The sequence below is a fragment of the Mytilus galloprovincialis genome, chromosome 7 (assembly GCF_965363235.1).
Source record: "Mytilus galloprovincialis chromosome 7, xbMytGall1.hap1.1, whole genome shotgun sequence".
NCBI classification, from domain to species: Eukaryota; Metazoa; Mollusca; class Bivalvia; order Mytilida; family Mytilidae; genus Mytilus; species Mytilus galloprovincialis.
This window is the reverse complement of record NC_134844.1, coordinates 6,218,035-6,243,833: the sequence shown is the minus strand read 5'-3', so window position 1 is coordinate 6,243,833 and position 25,799 is coordinate 6,218,035. Positions and strand designations below refer to the sequence as shown.

The 25,799-nt window shown below is 33.9% G+C and overlaps 3 protein-coding genes across 4 annotated transcripts; 1 reads left to right on the top strand and 2 right to left on the bottom strand.

The window, feature by feature from the left end:
• Positions 1 to 959: 959 nt before the first annotated feature.
• LOC143082202 (pyridoxal 5'-phosphate synthase subunit SNZERR-like) lies at positions 960 to 11,481 on the bottom strand. Of its 2 annotated transcripts, XM_076257783.1 has the most exons (7): positions 11,204 to 11,481; positions 9,234 to 9,563; positions 3,597 to 3,656; positions 3,057 to 3,238; positions 2,321 to 2,441; positions 1,643 to 1,972; positions 960 to 1,282 (listed from the first exon to the last, which is right to left on the bottom strand). In XM_076257783.1, the coding sequence occupies exons 1-7, from the start codon at positions 11,247 to 11,249 to the stop codon at positions 975 to 977; spliced, it is 1,377 nt and encodes a 458-aa protein (XP_076113898.1). In that variant the 5' UTR covers positions 11,250 to 11,481; the 3' UTR covers positions 960 to 974. The 2 variants fall into 2 exon arrangements, with proteins under 2 accessions (XP_076113898.1, XP_076113899.1); XM_076257784.1 differs by lacking the exons at positions 3,597 to 3,656; positions 9,234 to 9,563 and having other exon boundaries at positions 11,204 to 11,449.
• A 2,839-nt stretch (positions 11,482 to 14,320) lies between these two features.
• On the bottom strand, positions 14,321 to 21,301 carry LOC143082203 (pyridoxal 5'-phosphate synthase subunit SNZERR-like). The gene is made up of 6 exons (XM_076257785.1): positions 21,149 to 21,301; positions 18,323 to 18,382; positions 17,608 to 17,789; positions 16,911 to 17,031; positions 16,237 to 16,566; positions 14,321 to 14,702 (listed from the first exon to the last, which is right to left on the bottom strand). Exons 1-6 carry the CDS (start codon positions 21,162 to 21,164, stop codon positions 14,395 to 14,397), a joined length of 1,017 nt encoding a protein of 338 aa, XP_076113900.1. The 5' UTR covers positions 21,165 to 21,301; the 3' UTR covers positions 14,321 to 14,394.
• A 74-nt stretch (positions 21,302 to 21,375) lies between these two features.
• Positions 21,376 to 25,541, top strand: LOC143082205 (pyridoxal 5'-phosphate synthase subunit PdxT-like). Its single transcript, XM_076257786.1, has 3 exons — positions 21,376 to 21,501; positions 24,340 to 24,703; positions 25,119 to 25,541. Exons 2-3 carry the CDS (start codon positions 24,341 to 24,343, stop codon positions 25,479 to 25,481), a joined length of 726 nt encoding a protein of 241 aa, XP_076113901.1. The 5' UTR covers positions 21,376 to 21,501; position 24,340; the 3' UTR covers positions 25,482 to 25,541.
• Positions 25,542 to 25,799: the final 258 nt, after the last annotated feature.

Below are 25,799 nucleotides of genomic sequence, written 5' to 3'. Positions count from 1 at the left end.
ACAAGACAGACAGACTGACAGACAAAAACAATTACGACATGCCCTGATTGTTTTTCAGTCACCATAATAGCAGGAGAACAAAACAAAATAGCAAACAGGACTAGTATACAAGACGACACAAAATAAATCACTGATTCTTTTAGGGAAAAGACAATCAAACAAACACAGCATCAATAAAGACCGCGATTACCCACATAAATACCCTCCATAAATAACAGAGCAACAATAAAGACCGCGATTACCCACATGCATACGCTCTATAAATAACAGAGCAACAATAAAGACCGCGATTACCCACATGCATACGCTCTATAAATAACAGAGCAACAATAGAGACCGCGATTACCCACATGCATACGCTCTATAAATAACAGAGCAACAATAAAGACCGCGATTACCCACATGCATAAGCTCTATAAATAACAGAGCAACAATAAAGACCGCGATTACCCACATGCATACGCTCTATAAATATCAGAGCATCAATAAAGATCGCGATTACCCACATGCATACGCTCTATAAATAACAGAACATCAATAAGACTGCGATTACCCAAATGCATACGCTCTATAAATAACAGAGCATCAATAAAGACCGCGATTACCCACATGCATACGCTCTATAAATAACAGAGCAACAATAAAGACCGCGATTACCCACATGCATACGCTCTATAAATAACAGAGCAACAATAAAGACCGCGAATACCCACATGCATACGGTCTATAAATAACAGAGCAACAATTAAGACAGCGATTACCCACATGCATACGCTCTATAAATAACAGAACATCATTAAAGACCGCGATTACCCACATGCATACGATCTATAAATAACAGAGCATCAATAAAGACCACGATTACCCACATGCATACGCTCTATAAATAACAGAGCAACTCATTTGTTTCATACAGGATTTTAATGTACATGCAATGACTGGTTGAAATGCAAACTGAACAACGATGAATTATTTTATGACTGGGCCTGATTTACAGGAAATTTGGTAGGATCACCTAAAGTAGCATCCCAAATAGTGTTTGTATCACTTTTCTGCTTTGAGTAAGTCGGGAATTTGTTCATTTGGTTCACAGGTACACCAAACATGGCGGCACCAAGGTCAGAACTTAGCTCTGATAATATTTTAGGGTCTTTGTAATGAGTAACGGCTTGTGCCATGGCAACTGCTCGCTCTGGAGGATTAGAACTTTTGAATATACCAGATCCCACAAATACGCCATCTACTCCTAATTGCATCAGTAAAGACACATCAGCGGGAGTTGCTGAAAATAAAAACAAAACATGACAATCATCTTTCTGCAAAACATATTTTAAATCTGACAATAACAATATAAATTGTGATTGTTGGAGTTTCTCGCTCAATGTTGGAAATTACCAGTAATTTAAAGAGGTTTCGATGAATCCCCGTAAAAACCTCTCCCGTTTAAACCCCTCCCGTTTAGTGCGGGTTGTACCGCTCGATCTTTAATTTCTTACAGTGTTTTGTGAATAATTCGACATTTCGTCGTCTCTTGTGTTTTTGACATGGCACTGCCAGTTTCTTTCGACTATTTAAGTTTTAATGTGCCCTTATCATGCTTTTTATTCAATCTACTGATAACAACACCTCCAGTAATACATACCTAATCCACCAGCAGCAAAGTTTACAACTGGCAATCGACCAAGTTCAGAAGTCTTTTGTAGTAAATCAATTGGGACTCGGAGTTCTTTTGCATAAAAGTACAGTTCTGTTGAGTCCATTGCCTGAGCAATTTTAATTTGTTTTCTGATTGTCCTTGCATGTCTTACTGCTTCTGAAACGTCCCCGGTACCAGCTTCGCCTTTTGTTCTGATCATTGCTGCACCTTCAGATATTCTTCTTAAAGCTTCACCTAGATCTCTTGCTCCACAAACGAATGGCACTTTAAAATCGTGTTTGTTCACGTGATTCTCCTCATCTGCTGGTGTCAAAACTGTAAAATATTATGACAGTGTTATAAAGCGCTCCAAATATTTGTATTTATAAATCCAAACCAAGATATTTTTGGTATAATATGTATAAGACATTTCAATGGGTTGGTCGTTTTATTACGGCATTTACACTAATAGTCCATTTTCATTCATATTATTTATGTAAGCTCTAAATAATTCATTTCCATGAAAAAATGTATACCGCCATTTAACGCAATGTTTACATGAAAATTGATTTTGGTAGTTTTTTTTTTTGTTTTTATTGTTTTTTTGTTTTGGTTGACCCATTCAAGCGATTTTTAATTCGAGGTAGGAGTCATTAAATGATTGTGTCATTACACAAACAATACCTTCCGACTCGTCAATCATATCAACTCCTAAAGCCTCCAAGATCTGTCCTTCAGCGAAATGTCCTATTCTACACTTGGCCATTACTGGTATCGTTACAGCAGCCATTATTCCTTTAATTTTCTGAGAAAATATAATTAAAAATGATTAAGCTAAGATGTAAAAACAAAAGTTATGGCAATATTGACAAAAACATATCTAGAAACGGTTAGCAACCTTAACGACATGTTGCTTCAAAGACAATCATGTAGTAGTTTTTGACAAAAGTAGGTCTACTACAAATAAAAAAGACAATTTAACGTATCGTCGAAATTAAAACAGCTATATTTGAGAGCTGTTGAGTTATAGTCAAGAGGCATGCAAACTAGTTAAAAAAATAACCAAAACATTTTCCGATATGTGCAAGCCAAATTCTCTTTATCATTCTGGTAATAGAAAGAGGGATATGACATGATGAGTCCAATAATCCAACTCACTGATCACAAATTCAAATGTTTAAAGCTACTTTATTAGACCCTATATAATTCTTTTAAGAAATAAAATGTATCTTATGGTGAAAAAAAAAACTTACGTCATATCGTTGCTATTTTGTAAAATATTTATAAGTGCTGTCACAATAACAAGAACTATTTATTAGGTTTTGAGATATAGTACCACTCATAAGTGTTTGTATTTTTATATTATAATTGTGACATTGCAGATAGTGTACGAATTACGAGTTTTTATATATTATATAACCTTTGGATCCGTCATTCTCGCAACTCCGCCTTCTCGTCGTATGTCTGCAGGAACTCTCTCTAATGCCATGACAGCGCATGCTCCGGCTTCTTCTGCAATCCTTGCTTCCTCTGGTGTTGTGACATCCATGATTATACCACCCTTTGTCATCTGAGTCAGGCCTGCTTTGATTTTAAAGGTTCCTAAAATATAAATACAAATGTATTTAGATGTCATAGACAATCATTTTGTATAAGAAGGTTTCTGAAAATTGGCACTTTGTCAAAGATTTAATTAAAATTGATAGAAATCATTTCCGGATTATTTCCGAAAAAAATGTACCAGATCATAACAGACGAACGACTTCAAAAATAGAAAAAAATAGTTTGATTATAACAAGATCGATTGCATAAATTCAAACACGAAGAAAATATAATGAAAATATAGCGGAAGATACCAAGGACAGAATATGAGAAGTGACAAGTAAACTCAAATATTCATTTATTCCTTAAAAAGATCCACTTAACACTTGTTAAATCTGAAAATGGTCATTCTACTCGCCTGTATGGCCGTTAGATGTACTTCCATCCTTCAGCGTTAAATTCATTACGTCTAAAATATCTGTTCCGAAATAAAAAATAAAACAGTGTTAAAGAATATTTGACGGATTGCACAGTTTGTGTCAAGTACTAGTCGTTCAAGGAAACTTATATTTCAATCGTGTCGGGTTTCATATCTTCGGAAATTAAAAAATAAATTAAGCAAACAAAGACAAAAAATATATATATTAAGAAAAGTGCACATACAAATTAGATGGAGTCTAAAGATAGGCGTAATATAATGAATTATGTGCTTTTATTTTTCTCAAGAAGACTATTTAAAGAAAACGGAAAACACGAATTAAGTTACGATAAAAAAAAATACATGTCTAAGATAGTATAAGTCTCAGGATAAACAATTAATTATTTCCTATGTCATTATTTATGCATAAAAAACAACAAAATTAATGTTTGTAACATTCACGACGTTAGGTGTTGATTAATAACCTATCTTGAAAGGACATGTTTTCATTACATGTATCGTAAAGACTGGTAAACCTGTTAAAACATGAAATGAAGAATTGCTATTATCACAAGAGTGCACACACTGAAATGTCTTGCCTTCTTGATATTATGTTGATAGTCCTAAGTATAAAGCTTGATTACAACTGTCACATAAACTTAACATTAACCAAGATAGCTAAACAAAGACCAATGAACCATGAAAATGAGGTCAAGGTCAGATGAACCATGCCAGGCAGACATGTACAGCTAACAAAGCTTCCATACAACAAATATAGTTGACCTATTACTTATAATTTAAGAAAATAGACCAAAACACAAAAACTTAACACTGTGCAATGAACCGTGCAATTGAGGTCATGGTCAAATAAAACCTGCGGGACTGACATATAGATCATAATATATTTCCATACACCAAATATAGTTGACCTTTGGCATATAATATTAGATAAAAAGACCAAAACTTAAAAACTTAACTTTGACCACTGAACCATGAAAATGAGGTCAAGGTCAGATGACATCTGTCCGCTAGACATGTACACCTTACAACCATTCCATACAACAGATATAGTAGACCTATTGCATAAAGTATGAGAAAAACAGACCAAAACACAAAAACTTAACTATAACCACTGAACCATGAAAATGAGGTCAAGGTCAGATGACACCTGCCAGTTGGACATGTACACCTTCCAGTCCTTCCATACACCAAATATACTAGCCCTATTACTTATAGTATCTGAGATATGGACTTGACCACCAAAACTTAACCTTGTTCACTGATCCATTAAATGAGGTCGAGGTCAAGTGAAAACTGTCTGACGGGCATGAGGACCTTGCAAGGTACGCACATACCAAATATAGTTATCCTATTACTTATAATAAGAGAGAATTCAACATTACAAAAATTTTGAACTTTTTTTTCAAGTGGTCACTGAACCATGAAAATGAGGTCAAGGATATTGGACATGTGACTGACGGAAACTTCGTAACATGAGGCATCTATATACAAAGTATGAAGCATCCAGGTCTTTCACTTTCTAAAATATAAACCTTTTAAGAACTTAGCTAACGCCGCCGCCGTAGCCGCCGCCGCCGGATCACTATCCTTATGTCGATCTTTCTGCAACAAAAGTTGCAGGCTCGACAAAAAACAGACCAAAACACAAAAACTTAACTATAACTACTGAATCATGAAAATGAGGTCAAGGTCAGATGACACCTGCCAGCTAGACATGTACACCTTACAATCATTCCATACACCAATTATAGTTGACCTATTGCATACAGTATAAGAAAAACAGACCAAAACACAAAAACTTAACTATAACCACTGAACCATGAAAATGAGGTCAAGGTCAGATGACCTATTGCTTATAGTATCTAAGATATGGACTTGACCACCAAAACTTAACCTTGTTCACCGATCCATGAAATGAGGTTGAGGTCAAGTGAAAACTGTCTGACAGGCATTAGGACCTTACAAGTTAGGAACATACCAAATATAGTTATCCTATTACTTAAAATAAGAGGAAATTTAACATTACAAAAAATCTTTACTTTTTTTCAAGTAGTCACTGAACCATGAAAATGAGGTCAAGGAGGACATTGGACATGCGACTGACGGAAAGTTCGTAACATGAGGCATCCATATACAAAGAATGAAGCATCCAGGTCTTCTACCTTCTAAAATATAAAGCTTTTAAGAAGTTAGCTAACGCCGCCGCCGGATCACTATCCCTATGTCGAGCTTTCTGCGACATAAGTCGCAGGCTCGACAAAAATTACATGTAATTGTCACCAAAAACTGCATTTTTAAAACAAAAACTTAATGTGTAATTTATTTGTTATATAATCATGAGAGCCTTAATATCTTTCTTCAAATTATCTTTTCCAAATCGTATTTAAATGCAACGGAAACCTCAAGTCAAATATTTCATTTTATTATGATTCACCTACTATCAAAATACCATTTAATGATGAATGAGGGTTTCTTTTCTTTTGCCGAGATGCCCTCTTCTTTATTTTCGATTATCATAGTTATTAGCCTAACATCCAGTGGCAAGTATTTCAGGCATATTTAGGACGAGAGAGAAAAAATGTGTAGACCGTCAGGATAATTGGCTAGACGTTTAGTTTGATGAAAAAGGGTTTGTTTGAAATGTTTTTGTTGGGGAAAAAAATGTTGACTAGCAATCTTTAAAGAGTACAAAACTGAAAATAACGCTAAAAAAGTTTGTACATTTGGTTCATTCGTAGGTCTTTGCTAGATTTACCTTCATCAGGAACACAAAAAAAAAATAAACATTCGAAAGACAAGAATGTATGAATACTAAAAATAGCTATTAGACCAAAAGGAACATAAAAAAATAAAAACAATCCATGGCACCTATAAAGTCTATTTGCCGAAAGGAACTGGAATCTTAATTTCTTAATAATATCTTAATTCATCACCGGAGACCGGAGAATTTTTTTCAAAAAGTGTATAGTATAAATCATTTCAAATTCGAATTCTAAACATCGAATTTAGTGTTCTAAATCAGACCGGGCATGACTACGTGTTATAGAATTCAAGCAACTTAAATAATCACCCCTCTGTAGCATGGATTTTTAGTGTCTATTGTGAGGGATCGAAGTAACCCCGAACTGGGAAGTAAAATCCGTTGACTAGAATCTGGGAACATGTTGGAACACGTCAAAGTTAAATTCATACTTGAGTGATGGGTCAAAGTACCTTTTTCGAATGAGTGATGGGTAAAAGTACCCTTTTCGAGTGATTTATGGGTCAAAGTACCTTTTTCGATGTAGATGTAGATGTAGATGAACAATGTTCCTGCTAGAATTCATACCTTTTTCTTTGCATAAATAAATATTAACTTCGACAGGGGCTGTTTTACAATTTACATAATGAATTATAATGTTGCGTTGTAAATATATATATATATATATATATAGCAGCAGAATTCAAGAAAAGTTATGTAACTGTGGACTATATAGTCTAGTGGAAGTGTAAATGCTCTTTTGTTCCGACGTTGGAAAGTTCCGGGCGGAAAGAAATAACTAGCCGAAAAAATCCGGAGGAACTTATCAACTAGTTACTTTATTGAAGACTGTATTGGCTTTTGTTTTACAAATTGTGACTTGGACGGAGAGTTTTCTCATTGGCAGTCATACCACATCGACTTATATCTATTATATATGTGACCTAGCAAACCCGAAATTAATGGGCTTCTTACAATCCCCAGTTACTTGTATAAGTTTAACTAATTTCAAGTCACCACCTGAAAACCATTTTTCAGTCTTTTTCATTTTTTCTTACAGTGTCCTTTGACCAATTGACCTCAAAAACAATCGACTTTTTTCCGTAGTGTTAAGTAGTTTTCATTGTATAAGTTTCATTTCAATCAAGTAAGAATTCCTCAATTCACCAGCTGAAACCATATCACACACGCACAGGACAGACAGACTGACAGACAAAAACAATTACGACATGCCCTGATTGTTTTTCAGTCACCATAATAGCAGGAGAACAAAACAAAATAGCAAACAGGACTAGTAGACAAGACGACACAAAATAAATCACTGGTTCTTTCAGGGAAAAGACAATCAAACAAACACAACATCATTAAAGACCGCGATTACCCACATGTATACGCTCTATAAATAACAGAACATCAATAAAGACCGCGATTACCCACATGTATACGCTCTATAAATAACAGAACATCAATAAAGACCGCGATTACCCACATGTATACGCTCTATAAATAACAGAGCATCAATAAAGACCGCGATTACCCACATGTATACGCTCTATAAATAACAGAACATCATTAAAGACCGCGATTACGCACATGTATACGCTCTATAAATAACAGAGCATCAATAAAGACCGTGATTACCCACATGCATACGCTCTATAAATAACAGAGCATCAATAAAGACCGCGATTACCCACATGCATACGCTCTATAAATAACAGAGCATCAATAAAGACAGCGATTACCCACATGTATACGCTCTATAAATAACAGAGCATCAATAAAGACAGCGATTACCTACATGTATACGCTCTATAAATAACAGAGCATCAATAAAGACAGCGATTACCCACATGCATACGCTCTATAAATAACAGAGCATCAATAAAGACCGCGATTACCCACATGCATACGCTCTATAAATACAATGTAACAGAGCATCAATAAAGACAGCGATTACCCATATGTATACGCTCTATAAATAACAGAGCATCAATAAAGACCGAGATTACCTACATGCATACACTCTTTAAATAACAGAGCAACTCAATTTTTCAATCAGGATTTTAATGTACATGCAATGACTGGTTAAAATGCAAACTGAACAACTATGAATTATTTCATGACTGGGCCTGATTTACAGGAAATTTGGCAGGATCACCCAAAGTAGCATCCCAAATATTGTTTGTATCACTTTTCTGCTTTGAGTAAGTCGGGAATTTGTTCATTTGGTTCACAGGTACACCAAACATGGCGGCACCAAGGTCAGAACTTAGCTCTGATAATATTTTAGGGTCTTTGTAATGAGTAACGGCTTGTGCCATGGCAACTGCTCGCTCTGGAGGATTAAAACTTTTGAATATACCAGATCCCACAAATACGCCATCTACTCCTAATTGCATCAGTAAAGACATATCAGCGGGAGTTGCTGAAAATAAAAAAAAACATGACAATCATCTTTCCGCAAAACATATTTAAAATCTGACAATAACAATATAAATTGTGATCTGAAATTGCAACTGTTATACACCTACCATCGTTGTAATTGTAGGAGTTTCGCGCTCAATGTTGGAAATTACCAGTAAATTTAAGAAGTTTCGATGAATCCCCGTTTAAACCTCTCCCATTTAAACCACTCCCGTTGAGTGCGGTTTGTATCGCTCGGTCTTTAGTTTCTATACAGTGTTTTGTGAATAATTCGACATTTGGTCGTCTCTTGTGTTTTTGCCATGGCACTGCCAGTTTCTTTCGACTTTTTAAGTTTTAATGTGCCCTTATCATGCTTTTTATTCAATCTACTGATAATAACACCTCTCAGTAATACATACCTAATCCACATTCAATCTACTGATAATAACACCTCCAGTAATACATACCTAATCCACCAGCAGCAAAGTTTACAACTGGCAATCGACCAAGTTCAGAAGTCTTTTGTAGTAAATCAATTGGGACTCGGAGTTCTTTTGCATAAAGGTACAGTTCTGTTGAGTCCATTGCCTGAGCAAGTTTAATTTGTTTTCTGATTGTCCTTGCATGTCTTACTGCTTCTGAAACGTCCCCGGTACCAGCTTCGCCTTTTGTTCTGATCATTGCTGCACCTTCAGATATTCTTCTTAAAGCTTCACCTAGATCTCTTGCTCCACAAACGAATGGCACTTTAAAATCGTGTTTGTTCACGTGATTCTCCTCATCTGCTGGTGTCAAAACTGTAAAATATTATGACAGTGTTATAAAGCGCTCCAAATATTTGTATTTATAGTTAACAATTATAAATCCAAATCAAGATATTTTTGGTATAATATGTATTAGATATTTCAATGTGTTGGTCGTTTTATTACGGCATTTACACTTATAATCCATTTTCATTCATATTATATATGTAAGCTCTAAATAATTCATTTCCATGAAAAAATGTATACCGCCATTTAATGCAATGTTTACATGAAAATTAATTTTGGTAGTTTTTTTTTTTTTTTTTTTTTTGGTTGACCGATTCAAGCGATTTTAAATTCGAGCTAGGAGTCATTAAATGATTGTGCCATTACACAAACAACACCTTATGACTCGTCAATCATATCAAATCCTAAAGCCTCCAAGATCTGTCCTTCAGCGAAATGTCCTATTCTACACTTGGCCATTACTGGTATCGTTACAGCAGCCATTATTCCTTTAATTTTCTGAGAAGATATAATTAAAAAAGATAAAGCTAAGATGTAAAAACAAAAGTTATGGCAATATTGACAAAAAGATCTCTAGAAACGGTTAGCAACCTTAACGACATGTTGCTTCAAAGACAATCATGTAGTAGTTTTTGACAAAAGTAGGTCTACTACAAATAAAAAAGACAATTTAACGTATCGTCGAAATTAAAACAGCTATATTAGAGAGCTGTTGAGTTATAGTCAAGAGGCATGCAAACTAGTTAAAAAAATAACCAAAACATTTTCCGATATGTGCAAGCCAAATTCTGTCTTATAACCACTTTATCAATTTTGTAATAGAAAGAGGGATATGACATGATGAGTCCAATAATCCAACTCACTGATAACAAATTCAAATGTTTAAAGCTACTTTATTAGACCCTATATAATGCTTTTAAGAAATAAAATGCATTTTATGGTGAAAAAAAACTTACGTCATATCGTTGCTGTTTTGTAAAATATATATAAGTGCTGTCACAATAACTAGAACTATTTATTAGGTTTTGAGAAATATTACCACTCATAAGTGTTTGAATTGTTATACTATAATTGTGACATTGCAGATAGTGTACGAATTACGAGTTTTCATATATTATATAACCTTTGGATCCGTCATTCTCGCAACTCCGCCTTCTCGTCGTATATCTGCAGGAACTCTCTCTAATGCCATGACAGCGCATGCACCGGCTTCTTTTGCAATCCTTGCTTCCTCTGGTGTTGTGACATCTATGATTATACCACCCTTTTTCATCTGAGCCAAGCCTGCTTTAACCTTAAAGGTTCCTAAAATATCAATACAAATGTATTTTAAATGTCATAGACAAACATTTTCTATAAGAAGGTTTCTGAAAATTGGCACTTTGTCAAAGATTTAATTAAAATTGATAAAAAAATCATTTCCGGGTTATTTACGAAAATAATGTACTAGATCATAACAGACAAACGACTTCAAACGTCAGAAAAAAATAGTTTGATTATAACAAGATCGATGGCATATATTCAAACACGACGAAAATATAATGAAAATATAGCAGAAGATACCAAGGACAGAATATGAGAAGTGACAAGTAAACTCAAATATTCATTTATTCCTTAAAAAGATCCACTTAACACTTGTTAAATCTGAAAATGGTCATTCTACTCACCTGTATGGCCGTTAGATGTACTTCCATCCTTCAGCGTTAAATTCATTACGTCTAAAATATCTGTTCCGAGATAAAAAATAAAACAGTGTTAAAGAATATTTGACGGATTGCACAGTTTGTGTCAAGCACTAGTCGTTCAAGGAAACTTATATTTCAATCGTGTCGGGTTTCATATCTTCGGAAATTAAAAAATAAAATAAGCAAACAAAGACAAAAAATATATATATTAAGAAAATTTCACATACAAATCAGATGGAGTCTAAAGATAGGCGTAATATAATGAATTATGTGCTTTTGTTTTTCTCAAGAAGACTTTTTAAAGAAAACGGTAAACACGAATTTAGTTAGGAAAAAAAATGTACATGGAAAAAAAAATGTACATGTCTAAGATAGTATAAGTCTCAGGATAAACAATTAATTATTTCCTATGTCATTATTTATGCATAAAAAAGAACAAAATTAATGTTTGTAACATTCACGACGTTAGGTGTTAATTAATAACCTATCTTGAAAGGACATGTTTTCATTACATGTATCGTAAAGACTCGTAAACCTGTTAAAACATGAAATGAAGAATTGCTATTATCAAAATTATATGAAATTGTGATCAAAAGCTGCATTTATAAAACAAAAACGTGATGTGTAATTTATTTGTTATATAATCATGAGAGCCTTAATATCTTTCTTCAAATTATCTTTTCCAAATCGTATTTAAATGCAACGAAAACCTCAAGTAAAATATTTCATTTTATTATGATTCACCTGCTACTAGTATCAAAATACCATTTAATGATGAATGAGGGTTTCTTTCTTTTGCCGAGATGCCCTCTTCTTTATTTTCGATTATCATAGTTATTAGCCTAACATCCAGTGGCAAATATTTCAGGCATATTTAGGACGAGAGAGAAAAAATGTGTAGACCGTGAGGATAATTGGCTAGACGTTTAGTTTGATGAAAAAGGGTTTGTTTGAAATGTTTTTGTTGGGGGAAAAAATGTTGACTAGCAATCTTTAAAGAGTACAAAACTGAAAATAACGCTAAAAAAGTTTGTACATTTGGTTCATTCGAAGGTCTTTGCTAGATTTACCTTCATCAGGAACACCCCAAAAAAAATAAACATTCGAAAGACAAGAATGTATGAATATTAAAAATAGCTATTAGACCAAAAGGAACATAAAAAAAATAAAAACAATCCATGGCACCTATAAAAGTCTATTTGCCGAAAGGAACTGGAATCTTAATTTCTTAATAATATCTTAATTCATCACCGGAGACCGGAGAATTTTTTTTCAAAAAGTGTATAGTATAAATCATTTCAAATTCGAATTCTAAACATCGAATTTAGTGTTCTAAATCAGACCGGGCATGACTACGTGTTATAGAATTCAAACAACTTAAATAATCACCCCTCTGTAGCATGGATTTTTAGTGTCTATTGTGAGCGATCGAAGTAACCCCGAACTGGGAAGTAAAATCCGTTGACTAGAATCTGGGAACATGTTGGAACACGTCAAAGTTAAATTCATACTTGAGTGATGGGTCAAAGTACCTTTTTCGAATGAGTGATGGGTAAAAGTACCCTTTTCGAGTGATTTATGGGTCAAAGTACCTTTTTCGATGTAGATGTAGATGTAGATGAACAATGTTCCTGCTAGAATTCATACCTTTTTCTTTGCATAAATAAATATTAACTTCGACAGGGGCTGTTTTACAATTTACATAATGAATTATAATGTTGCGTTGTAAATATTTATATATATATATATAGCAGCAGAATTCAAGAAAAGTGATGTAACTGTGGACTATATAGTCTAGTGGAAGTGTAAATGCTCTTTTGTTCCGACGTTGGAAAGTTCCGGGCGGAAAGAAATAACTAGCCGAAAAAATCCGGAGGAACTTATCAACTAGTTACTTTATTGAAGACTGTATTGGCTTTTGTTTTACAAATTGTGACTTGGACGGAGAGTTTTCTCATTGGCAGTCATACCACATCGACTTATATCTATTATATATGTGACCTAGCAAACCCGAAATTAATGGGCTTCTTACAATCCCCAGTTACTTGTATAAGTTTAACTAATTTCAAGTCACCACCTGAAAACCATTTTTCAGTCTTTTTCATTTTTTCTTACAGTGTCCTTTGACCAATTGACCTCAAAAACAATCGACTTTTTTCCGTAGTGTTAGTTTTCATTGTATAAGTTTCATTTCAATCAAGTAAGAATTCCTCAATTCACCAGCTGAAACCATATCACACACGGACGGGACAGACAGACTGACAGACAAAAACAATTATGACATGCCCTGATTGTTTTTCAGTCACCATAATAGCAGGAGAACAAAACAAAATAGCAAACAGGACTAGTAGACAAGACGACACAAAATAAATCACTGGTTCTTTCAGGGAAAAGACAATCAAACAAACACAACATCATTAAAGACCGCGATTACCCACATGTATACGCTCTATAAATAACAGAACATCAAAAAAGACCGCGAGTACCCACATGTATACGCTTTATAAATAACAGAAAATCAATAAAGACCGCGATTACCCACATGTATACGCTCTATAAATAACAGAGCATCAATAAAGACCGCGATTACCCACATGCATACGCTCTATAAATAACAGAACATCATTAAAGACCGCGATTACCCACATGTATACGCTCTATAAATAACAGAACATCATTAAAGACCGCGATTACCCACATGTATACGCTTTATAAATAACAGAGCATCAATAAAGACCACGATTACCAACATGCATACGCTCTATAAATAACAGAGTATCAATAAAGACCGCGATTACCCACATGTATACGCTCTATAAATAACAGAACATCATTAAAGACCGCGATTACCCACATGTATACGCTTTATAAATAACAGAGCATCAATAAAGACCACGATTACCCACATGCATACGCTCTATAAATAACAGAGCATCAATAAAGACCGCGATTACCCACATGCATACGCTCTATAAATACAATGTAACAGAGCATCAATAAAGACAGCGATTACCCACATGTATACGCTCTATAAATAACAGAGCATCAATAAAGACCGCGATTACCTACATGCATACACTCTTTAAATAACAGAGCAACTCAATTTTTCAATCAGGATTTTAATGTACATGCAATGACTGGTTAAAATGCAAACTGAACAACTATGAATTATTTCATGACTGGGCCTGATTTACAGGAAATTTGGCAGGATCACCCAAAGTAGCATCCCAAATATTGTTTGTATCACTTTTCTGCTTTGAGTAAGTCGGGAATTTGTTCATTTGGTTCACAGGTACACCAAACATGGCGGCACCAAGGTCAGAACTTAGCTCTGATAATATTTTAGGGTCTTTGTAATGAGTAACGGCTTGTGCCATGGCAACTGCTCGCTCTGGAGGATTTGAACTTTTGAATATACCAGATCCCACAAATACGCCATCTACTCCTAATTGCATCAGTAAAGACACATCAGCGGGAGTTGCTGAAAAATAAAAACAAAACAAAACATGACAATCATCTTTCCGCAAAACTTATTTTAAATCTGACAATAACAATATAAATTGTGATCTTAAATTGCGACTGTTATACACCTACCATCGTTGTAATTGTAGGAGTTTCGCGCTCATTGTTGGAAATTACCAGTAAATTTAAGAAGTTTCGATGAATCCCCGTTTAAACATCTCCCATTTGAACCCCTCCCGTTTAGTGCGGTTTGTATCGCTCGCTCTTTAGTTTCTATTAGTGTTGTCAAATCGTACACTTTTGCCTAATCGGTTACTCGGACAATCGTTCGACCGATTAACCGGTTAACCGGTATAGTTCAGATTGGGGTTTGAAAGTCTTATCAATAGTACCCTACACATAGATATAAGATGTAGTATGAGTGTCAATTTGACAACCTTTCATCCAAGTCATAAATTTACGCTTTTAAAATTTAATATTGTCCTTTTGGCTTTATACGGCTTGCTTTGAGGATTCCTGGCGAAGTTTGATCTTTAATAATCAGATGTACCGTATCAACTATAGCGTCTGTACCAACTTAAGATTGAAAAATAAAATAACACTTCTATATCTCGTAGGATTGAATATGTCTGAAACCGATTATTCTTTTCTTTTCTCTTGTTGTCTCCGAAAATAATGTGGAGTGTTTCAATTTGAAATGATTAATTATAAAAAAGAAGATGAGGTATGATTGCCAATGAGACAATTTTCCACAAGAGACCACAATGACACAGAAATTAACAACTATAAGTCACCGTACGACCTGTTTCTTTGCTTTGTTTGCTTGTTTCTTTAAGTATGTTACTTGTACTATCACGTATTCATTGAGAACATTCACATTGGTTTGCATTTCACAATTTTTTAGTAAGCAGTTCGTTTCAAGTAAGACTACGCCTTGCACGACGGAGGTTGCACATTTAGATGTAGGTCTACACAAAAGTAGATTAAAAACGAACTTATGAAGTAAATCATAAAATTTAATCGCATTACTGATTTAAAGTTACTGTTAAAAAAACATGAAAACTAATTATGTTTCTTTAAGATCCTGCCCCAAGCTGAGAGACAAGTTCTAATTAATTTTATATTCAATTTGTTGGATTAACAATAGCAATCAATATACTGGACAATTGATCTGTCAAATTAATTACCACGACGACAATTTTAAATAAAACATAACTATTTAATGGTTTCAATACAAATTTATATCAAATCTATCAAAATTGAAAAAAGTCCGGTTAACCGGTTAGCGATTTTGGTATTCGGTATTCGGTCGTTCGAACGGTTAACCGGTTAACCGTTGACAACACTAGTTTCTATACAGTGTTTTGTGAATAATTCGACATTTGGTCGTCTCTTGTGTTTTTGCCATGGCACTGCCAGTTTCTTTCGACTTTTTAAGTTTTAATGTGCCCTTATCATGCTTTTTATTCAATCTACTGATAATAACACCTCTCAGTAATACATACCTAATCCACATTCAATCTACTGATAATAACACCTCCAGTAATACATACCTAATCCACCAGCAGCAAAGTTTACAACTGGCAATCGACCAAGTTCAGAAGTCTTTTGTAGTAAATCAATTGGGACGCGGAGTTCTTTTGCATAAAGGTACAGTTCTGTAGAGTCCATTGCCTGGGCAATTTTAATTTGTTTTCTTATAGTCCTTGCATGTCTTACTGCTTCTGAAACGTCCCCTGTACCTGCTTCACCTTTAGTTCTGATCATTGCTGCACCTTCCGATATTCTTCTTAAAGCTTCACCTAGATCTCTTGCTCCACAAACGAATGGCACTTTAAAATCGTGTTTGTTCACGTGATTTTCCTCATCTGCTGGTGTCAAAACTGTAAAATATTATGACAGCGTTATAAAGCGCTCCAAATATTTGTATTTATAGTTAACAATTAATCCAAACCGAGATTGTTTTTGTATAATATGCATTAGATATTTCAAGGGGTTGGCGGTTTCATAATCATATACACTAATAATCCGTTTGCATTCATATTATATATGTAAGCTTTAAATAATTCCATTTCCATGACAAAATATATACGGATATTTAACGAACTGTTTCAATAAAAAATTAATTTGGGTAATTTTTGGGGGTTTTTTTGGCTGGCCGATGCAAGTGATTTTTTAAAAATCATAGCTAGGAGTCATTTAATAATTTTGCAATCGCAAACAGTACCTTCTGACTCGTCAATCATATCAACTCCTAAAGCCTCTAAGATCTGTCCTTCAGCGAAATGTCCTATTCTACACTTGGCCATTACTGGTATCGTTACCGCTGCCATTATTCCTTTGATTTTCTGAAAAAAATATATAACTAACACTTCAGATTGGATTAAACGCAACAGTTATGGCAATATTGACAAAACCATCTGAAGAATTAGTTAGCAAGCTTCAAAGTTGTTACCATTAACCCCTACCACACACACAGTATGTTGCTTCAAAGACATTTATATAGTGGCTATCGACAAGAGTAAAAACAAACTGTTGAGTTAAAGTCAATTGGCTAGCAAACCTGTTAAAATAAAACATTTTTTGATATGTGCAAGTAAAATTCTGTCTTATAATCACTTTATCATTTTATTAATAGAAAGAGGGGTCTGCTATGATGTATACAATAGTCACACACTCATTACAAATGATTAAAGCTAGACCCTATATAATGCTTTTAAGAAAATATAATGTATCTCATGCTGAAAAGAAACTAACGTCATTTGCTGTTTTGTAAAATATATGTAAGTGCTGTCAAAATTTCAAGAATTATGTATTAGGTTTTGAGATAATTCAACTCATAAGTGTTTGTATCGTAATATTATGATTGTGACATTGCAGACAGTGTACGATTTACAAATCAGAGTTTTTATATATTATATAACCTTTGGATCCGTCATTCTCGCAACTCCGCCTTCTCGTCGTATGTCTGCAGGAACTCTTTCTAATGCCATTACAGCGCATGCACCGGCTTCTTCTGCAATCCTTGCTTCCTCTGGTGTTGTGACATCCATGATTATACCACCCTTTGTCATTTGAGCCAGGCCTGCTTTGACTTTAAAGGTTCCTAAAATATAAATATTATAAATGTCATAGACAATCATTTTATATTTGGAAGATTTCTTTGTTAACATTAGCCAAGTGTGTTTGAGTAAAAACGTCAGAAGTATAATGGTTTGTTATAACATGATCGATGACACCAATTTAAATCAGTAAAAGTAGGCAGGAGATATCAAGGGGACTTTCAAAACTCATAACCGAAGAATAACTGACAATGCCATTGCAAAAAAAAAGCAAAACAAAAAGGTAAACAATGCCACAAAACAGTCTGCATACAAGAAAAAAAAATAGAACAACACGCATCCACCACAATACAGGGGGCGAACTCTCCAGGTCTTCAGAAACGAAAGATAGCGACCAAATTATAAAATTATAATACATCCATTGTGCTGTTCCTTGACACATCGTATATATAACGACTTGTGATAAGTAAACTGAGATATGTATTAAATCATTAGAAAGATCCACTCAAAATGTTTAAATCTTAAACCGGTTTGGAACAAACCCTCTATATGGTGTTAAAATCTTCATTGTACTAACCTGTATGGCCGTTAGATGTACCTCCATCCTTCAGCGTTAAATTCATAACGTCTAAAATATCTGTTCGGAAAGAAAAAGAAAACAGTGTAAAAGAAAATAAGTCTAGAAAACGGAACGCACATTTTGTTCCAAGCATGAATAGTTCAATTAACCTTCATTTCAATCGTGTTGGGTTTTATTTTTTCAGAAATTCAAAAAAAATAATTTGAACAAACAAAAACAAAATATATCAAGACACATGCACATATAATTCAAATGGAGTCTAAAGATAGGCGTGATATAATGAATTTCTGTGCTTTTGTTTTTCTCAAGAAGATTATAGGATTAATACTTGTAAAGATTGAGCCATTTAATACTGGAAAACATGAATTTAGTTACGATATAAAAAAATACATGACTTATATAGTATAAGTCTCAGAATAATCAACAAATTATTTCCTTTATCATTATTTATGCATAAAAAACAGAATTAATGTTTGTAACATTCACGACGTGAGGTGATAATTAATTACATCCCAGCTCCTTTGTTCTAACAGGGGTGATCTGAGACGGATCACCCCAGTTTGAGTTTCTTTGTTATGCATGCTTTCCTTTGTTCTGTAACATTTTGGCGGGAATGTCAAATCAACTATAAAACTTATAATCAATTATACGGAAAAGACTATCTATCAAAATTCACGTAGAAAAAATCCAGTGTATATGCTGGGATTCGAACTCAAGACCTTTAGCATATCAAGCCACGACACATACCACTACACCAGGACGACTGGATACGAATTAATAGTAATTTGACATACTTAAAGGAAGCAAGATCTTTTTATAAGTGGGGCGAGTTGTCAAACCTTTATTCAGTGGGGTTTAAACCTTTTTCGTTAATAACATGAATAAGTGAGTTTTCAGACTGATTGTTCAATTTGATTTTACACTTTTTCAAAAGTGGGGCGAGTCGGTAAACAAGAGTGGGCGATTTTTTTTATAAAGTGGCGATACAGTGTGGGCCGATTAGCAAGTGGGGCGAGTTGACATTATTTGATATCTACTCATCGTGTTTGAGGGTCATTAAGGGTATACATCATATAGTAATATGGTTGTGTGGCATTCTAAACTAGATTTTATGAATTGTAAATGGTTTTCCGTCTAATCTAAAACAGCTGGGATGTAAAATAGTTATCCCATTCGCACTTGGTGTGTCAGTGTTAGATCACCCTCTGGCCTCCGGCCATCGGGGTGATCTTACACTGACACACCGCGTCCTTGTGGGATAACTATTAATAACACAACCTTAAACAGTTAAAGGATTTGTTTTCATTACATTTATCGCAAAGACATGCATGTTTAAAGCTCGTATAACTGTTAAAACATGCAATAAAGAGTTGTTACTATTAAAATTACATGTTATTGTCAGCAAAAGATGCATTTCTAAAATAAATTCTTCTACGCACTTGTCTACATGTAGTTTATTTAAGAAATTAAGATGTGTTATTTATTTGTTATATAACAATTAAAGCCTTGATATCTTTTTCAAAATATCTTTCCCAAATCGTATTTATATGCAACGAAAACTAAGTAAAATATTTCTCATATTATGAATCATTAACTATCAAAATAGCATTTAATGATGAATGAGGTTTTTTTTTTATTTTTGCCCTGTACTTTATATTCGATTATCATAGTAAATTTGCTTAACATCCAGTGGCAAATATTGCATGCATATTTAGGACGAGAGAGAGAGAGAAAAAAATTACATCTCTGCAAATTGTTTAGACCGTGAGGAAAAATGGCTAGATATTTAGTTTGATGAAAAAAGGGTTTGTTTGAAATGTTTTTGTTGGAAAAAAATGTTGACGAGCAATCTTTAACTTGAGAGCACCAAACTGAAAATAACGCTAAAAAAGTTTTTACATTGGTTCATTCGAAGGTTTTTTTTTCTAGATTTACCTTCATTAGGAACACCCAAAAAATAAGCATTTGAAAAACAAGAATGTATTAATAGCTATTAGACCAAAAGGGACATATTTTTTTTTATAAAAATCCATAGCACCATAAGCCTATTTACAGAAAGTAAGTGGAATCTCAATTTGTTAATAATATCTTAATTCATCACCGGAGAACGGAGAATGTTTTAAAAAGTGTATAATATATATCTTTTCAAATTAGAATACTAAACAGCAAATTTAGCATTCCAAATCAGACCGGACATGACTACGTGTTAGTAGTCAAACAGCTTGCACAAAACCCCTAGATGTACATGTAGCATGGGTATTAGTCTCTATTGTGAGCAATCAAAGTAGTGCCCGAACTTGGAAGTAAAATCCGTTGACTAGAATCTGGGAACAGTATATCTATGTCAATATATATGTTCCTGCTAGAATACATATTATTTTTTTTACATAAATAAATATTAACTTCAACAGCGGCTATTTACAATTTACATAATAATGTAGCGTTGCAAATATATATAGCAGCCAGAAGAATTCAAGAAAATTGATGTAACTGTGGACTATAGTCTAGTAGACGGACCCCCACCCCCTGTCTCTTTTTTGTTTTGTTTTGGCGGAATAAGAGATCTAGGCCATATATATTTGTGAATAATGTTTGAAATCAATTAACATTATAAGATAATTAAATTCCAAATAAAGAACTCACTATATGAAAATTAATAGATAATTCCTACTTTTAGAAGAAAAACGCCATCCCATCTCCCCGTTAAGACATGAAAAATAAATCAAAACTAAAGAGAGAGATGGAGAGAGAGGGGGAGGCGTTATCAAAACTATTTTCATGCTAAGAAAATTGTAAAAAATAAAACAGTATTATTTAACTTACCACGTTTCTGCGACATAATTTTTGTTTTTCTGTCCACACAACTCCTATTTCAGATTAAGTATATATATATGAACTAAACTCATCCGGTTTAATACAAGTTTGGTCTGACACTAACATCTGATTGTGGGTTCAATGGAGGGTTAATGAATACAACAATTATTTAACAGATTAATCGGCCATATAAGTACACTGACTTGTTAGGAGATAAGTAATTTGTTTACGGACATGCCCTTAATAAGCCTCTTATATTATCTTGTTTATGTTTAAAGATTTTAAACCATTGACTTATGCAACGTGTTGTTTATAACTTATACAACTAATTTATATAACTCAAATTTATGTAAACGACAAAGGTAAGAAATTGCGTTGTATATTTTTAATTTATATTTCAATTTTGCATGATAAAAAAGTAAGCGAAAGTATGCTTTTTCAAGTAAATGATATATTGACGAATGAATGTAAACAATATAAATAATTCATTTATTTATTAACATATGACATAGGCAAAGCTCTTTTTAACCGTGCTATTTCACTGTTTGGACTTGAAGATATCTAATGTCCGGTACGGTGACGGAACATCAAAAGACAAGCAAAAAATAGGTTTATGTTTATATATTTGTTATTTTTATGATATCGAAGAATACAAATACATAAAAAATAGTTTCTAAACATTGTTATCCGGGGTAGTTTATACAGAGTTTATATCATATCGAATTATGAATAAAGTAAAGGTTTTTAATGTTTTAGCGATGGGAGACTGGTATCGAATTATGAATAAAGTAAAGGTTTCTAATGTTTTAGCGATGGGAGACTGGTTCCTTGAGCTCTCTTAACATGAAACCTTTTAAAATTTTATCTCAATAATAAAGATATGATTTTGGTAAACAGAATTAATTAGGATTTAGAATATTTTGTCCTGTTTATGTACTATTACAAGAATGATGTAATGTTGGTCATATTTTAAGTGTGTGCATCAACACGAAAAGTGAATTAGATGCATATCAATAGACCTCGTTCAATTGGTCGTCGAATACAGTTGATGAAAAAGGGTCCAAACTATGAAAAATACTACTTTTTTTCTTTTCAAGTACCTTGTTCATTAAATTTTGGCTAAGCTTTTAGATTTTTAAACTGAAGAAAAAAACACTTAATCTAAACACATTATCTCTTTATATCTATGATTTTCTCATGGTCCGATTATTTTGAAGTACATCAGACGGAACTAAAACTGTTTGACTGAAAGGAGATGTTGACATTCGATAATGATACAGGAACCTAACGACACATATAACCAAAGAAAATCATCTAGAGGTCAACATACAGCTTTCAACAATGGACAGGAGACGTATAGATGATTGGGTTTAAGGTCCATCGAGCAACAATGTGAACGGTTTTGTCGAGTGGGCACAGCGAACGAACTAAAATGATTCACTGTGTCGAGCATCTGATATTTTGAGATATTTATACGAAGAAAGTCCGATAATATGTTCATGTTATATTGTTTCTGTTCGACTCCTACATGTATAAGTAAAAACATGTAGTTTTACACTGAACTTGTTCAGGTTTAGGATGTTTTGTCAATTGTTCGGACTTTACGATACAGAGTTAAATATTCTCCTCGTAAACCACATTTTTCTTTTCATATAAAACTACAATATCTCATAAAAGGTCATGTTCCAAATTTTAAGGAGATTCTAGATTTTTTTTCTTTCGATTTGACACCCAATTAATACCAATGCAAGTATAAGGTAGGAGTCCTAATTAGTCTTTTCCCGCCATGTTTTAGAAATTACAGATCTCGAAAGAAAAAAAAGCTCCATATCCTGTCGATATTTTCATATCTTATCTTGTTCCTTAACTAATGCTCTTCTGTATAGTATTAGTTTTAAATTATAGAATTTCACCTAAATACATCAAAACTTGATAATGTCTACTCAAAAACACGTCCACTTGTATGTTTGTCCATCTAATGAGTATAGCCTTTTTCAACTGATTTTTATTGTTCGTTCTTATGTTGTACTGTTATACCACTGTCCCAGGTTAGGGCAGTGTTGGGATCCGCCTAATATGTTTAAGATCGCCACATTATAAATGTATGTGCCTGTCCCAAGTCAGGAGCCTATAATTCGGTGGTTTTCGTTTGTTTATGTGTAACATATTTGTTTTTCGTTCATTTTTTAAAATAAATAAGGCCGTTAGTTTTCTCGTTTGAATTGTTTTACATTGTCATTTCGGGGCCTTTTATGGCTGAATATGCGGTATGGGATTTGCTCATTGTTGAAGGCCGTACGGTGACCTATAGTTGTTAATTTCTGTGTCATTTTGGTCTCTTGTGGAGAGTTGTCTCATTGGCAATCATACCACATCTTCCTTTTAATATCGCTACGTCGCTGATAATATCGTATCGTATCTCAAAGCCATTATACCATAATAACGGAGCGACTGAGCAGAGTGATATATAGGCGAAGTGAAGGACGATGATTTTCACAATATGTGAAGTTGTTCGGGTTGAGTAGGGTCACTTTAGCTCTATAACTATATATATAGCTAGCAGTATAACTAACTTGTTCAATAACTATAGCATCAATGCATTTTAAAGAATTATAACTATTTCTAAATGTTTTTAAATGTTCACCTGAGAATATGCTAGAAAATAATATCCCGTCACGATAAGTTTTATTTTGTTGCAAGAACATTTATACAGCATTTTACCCATCGTTCTTCAATTTCACCTCTCCTTGAATTTCATACATGACTGCAATGGCGATAACTTGCTCAAATATATTAGTACACTCGAGACTTAACAGTTCATTGAGGCACAATTTTATACTTTTTAACAAATTTTGTCCGAAGCTTTTGGTCAATAAATAACATTATAGGAGCCAGATATTGGTGTATAGCTAGAACAGCAGTTTTGTGCATTTCCTAAGGTATGAGGTGACTTATTATGAGGTTGACATATGAAGCATGCGTCTGTCTATTTTTGTTTAAGACCGTGAGTTGTTTTTATTGCGTTGTATTGCTTTTTCATTGACAAATATGTCATTACTCTTCAAACATTATTTTAATTTACTTAATATGTTTGTAAAATCTTAACAGGAATCATAATTATAGATCTAAACATCTCCAGTAAATAAGCTCTGTTCACTTCGAGATCACAAATTACTACTTGTCCTTTATATACATTACAGAATGCCATCTGCACTGCCAGAAGACTCCCCCAAAAGAGATAAATTAGCAATTGGTATCTTAGAAGTACAAGGAGCATTCAATGAACATCACGTGGCACTGCGTAAAGCACAAAAATGCTTAAATATTCCTGACTTAGAAATTATTGGTGTAAGACATCCGGACCACATATCTGACAACATGGACGGCCTTATAATTCCTGGTGGTGAAAGTACAACCATTAGCTTATTTCTGAAACGTAATAAAATGGATGAACCTTTGCGGAAGTGGATAAATTCAAAAGTTCATGTGACCTGGGGTACATGTGCTGGAATGATACTGTTATCCAAGCAGACAGAAAACCAAAAGATAGGCGGACAACCCTCGGTATAACGATAAGTAAAACTACATGTACTTTATATTACAGTATAAAATCTCACCAACCTGGAAACTCAATTGCGACAGTCAAACTACCGATGAACGTTTCAAAGCTTCAAACACAAAACAGTTATTTCCTGAAATTCTATACTGTAAGGGGGCAACCATTTAACTTCAAGGAAAAAAGGGGGGGTGCTTTATGGTTGAGTCGGAAAGTTTTAATCATTATAAGGTATGGAGGGAATCATCATTTAAAAGAAATATTTTTGGTCATCTGCTTGAAATTTGTTATTTGTTTTAGTTACAGCACAGACAAAAAAGTCTTTAAACTAGTAATATACTAGCGACAAAACAGTGTGTAATCCAATGTCTATAACACTGTCAAATATAAACTAAATATCATTTTTGTTATTTATTTCAACAGCTGGCTGAAATGGACATAGACGTTTCCAGAAACTTCTTCGGTCGTCAGATCAACAGCTTTGAAGCACCAGTAAAATTAAAGCAAACACTTTTTGTTCCCGCGGATTTTAAGAATTGCGATACAGATGATATATATCATGGTGTTTTTATCCGGGCACCTGCAGTTGTGGAAATCTGTAGTCCGGAAGTAACAGCTTTAGCGACACTCGACAGATCCGGAAGTGGACAGACTGAAGTTATTGTTGCAGTGCAACAGGGTAATATGTTAGCTACCGCCTTTCACCCGGAACTGACAGATGATGTCAGATGGCATACACACTTCATAGAGATGACATGTATGGCAAAGAGAAATAGTAATGTGTGATAAATCATTTTTAACATTTGTATTTTATAATTATTCATTTTAATTAAATTTTCAAATTAATATTTATATTGAGATGATTGGGCATACGAAGGAAATGCGGATCTTATATATATCTTTGGTGATCTTATTTGTGTACATGTACGCGTGTACTATTGTCGGCTTAATGATGTTTTACTATTATGAATTTCTAAGGCCAGTTATCAATTTAGATCTCATTTCTTTAAATTAATTGGTTAAAGTTTATACACGGTGGGTATGGTTGTCCTGCGAGAGAACGTTCTGTGCTGGTGATTCGGTCCTGACGGGTGCTGGTGATCA

Coding starts and splice junctions, on each gene's coding strand:
- LOC143082202 (XM_076257783.1), bottom strand. CDS start 11,249: ATGAATTTAACGCTGAAGGATGGAAGTACATCTAACGGCCATACAG. Junction 9,564..11,203: donor TACATCTAACGGCCATACAG/GTGAGTAGAATG, acceptor AATATTTTACAG/TTTTGACACCAGCAGATGAG. Junction 3,239..3,596: donor TACATCTAACGGCCATACAG/GCGAGTAGAATG, acceptor TTTATATTTTAG/GAACCTTTAAAATCAAAGCA.
- LOC143082203 (XM_076257785.1), bottom strand. Junction 17,032..17,607: donor CGAGAATGACGGATCCAAAG/GTTATATAATAT, acceptor TATTTTTTTCAG/AAAATCAAAGGAATAATGGC. Junction 16,567..16,910: donor TATGATTGACGAGTCAGAAG/GTACTGTTTGCG, acceptor AATATTTTACAG/TTTTGACACCAGCAGATGAG.
- LOC143082205 (XM_076257786.1), top strand. CDS start 24,341: ATGCCATCTGCACTGCCAGAAGACTCCCCCAAAAGAGATAAATTAGCA. Junction 24,704..25,118: donor AGATAGGCGGACAACCCTCG/GTATAACGATAA, acceptor TTATTTCAACAG/CTGGCTGAAATGGACATAGA.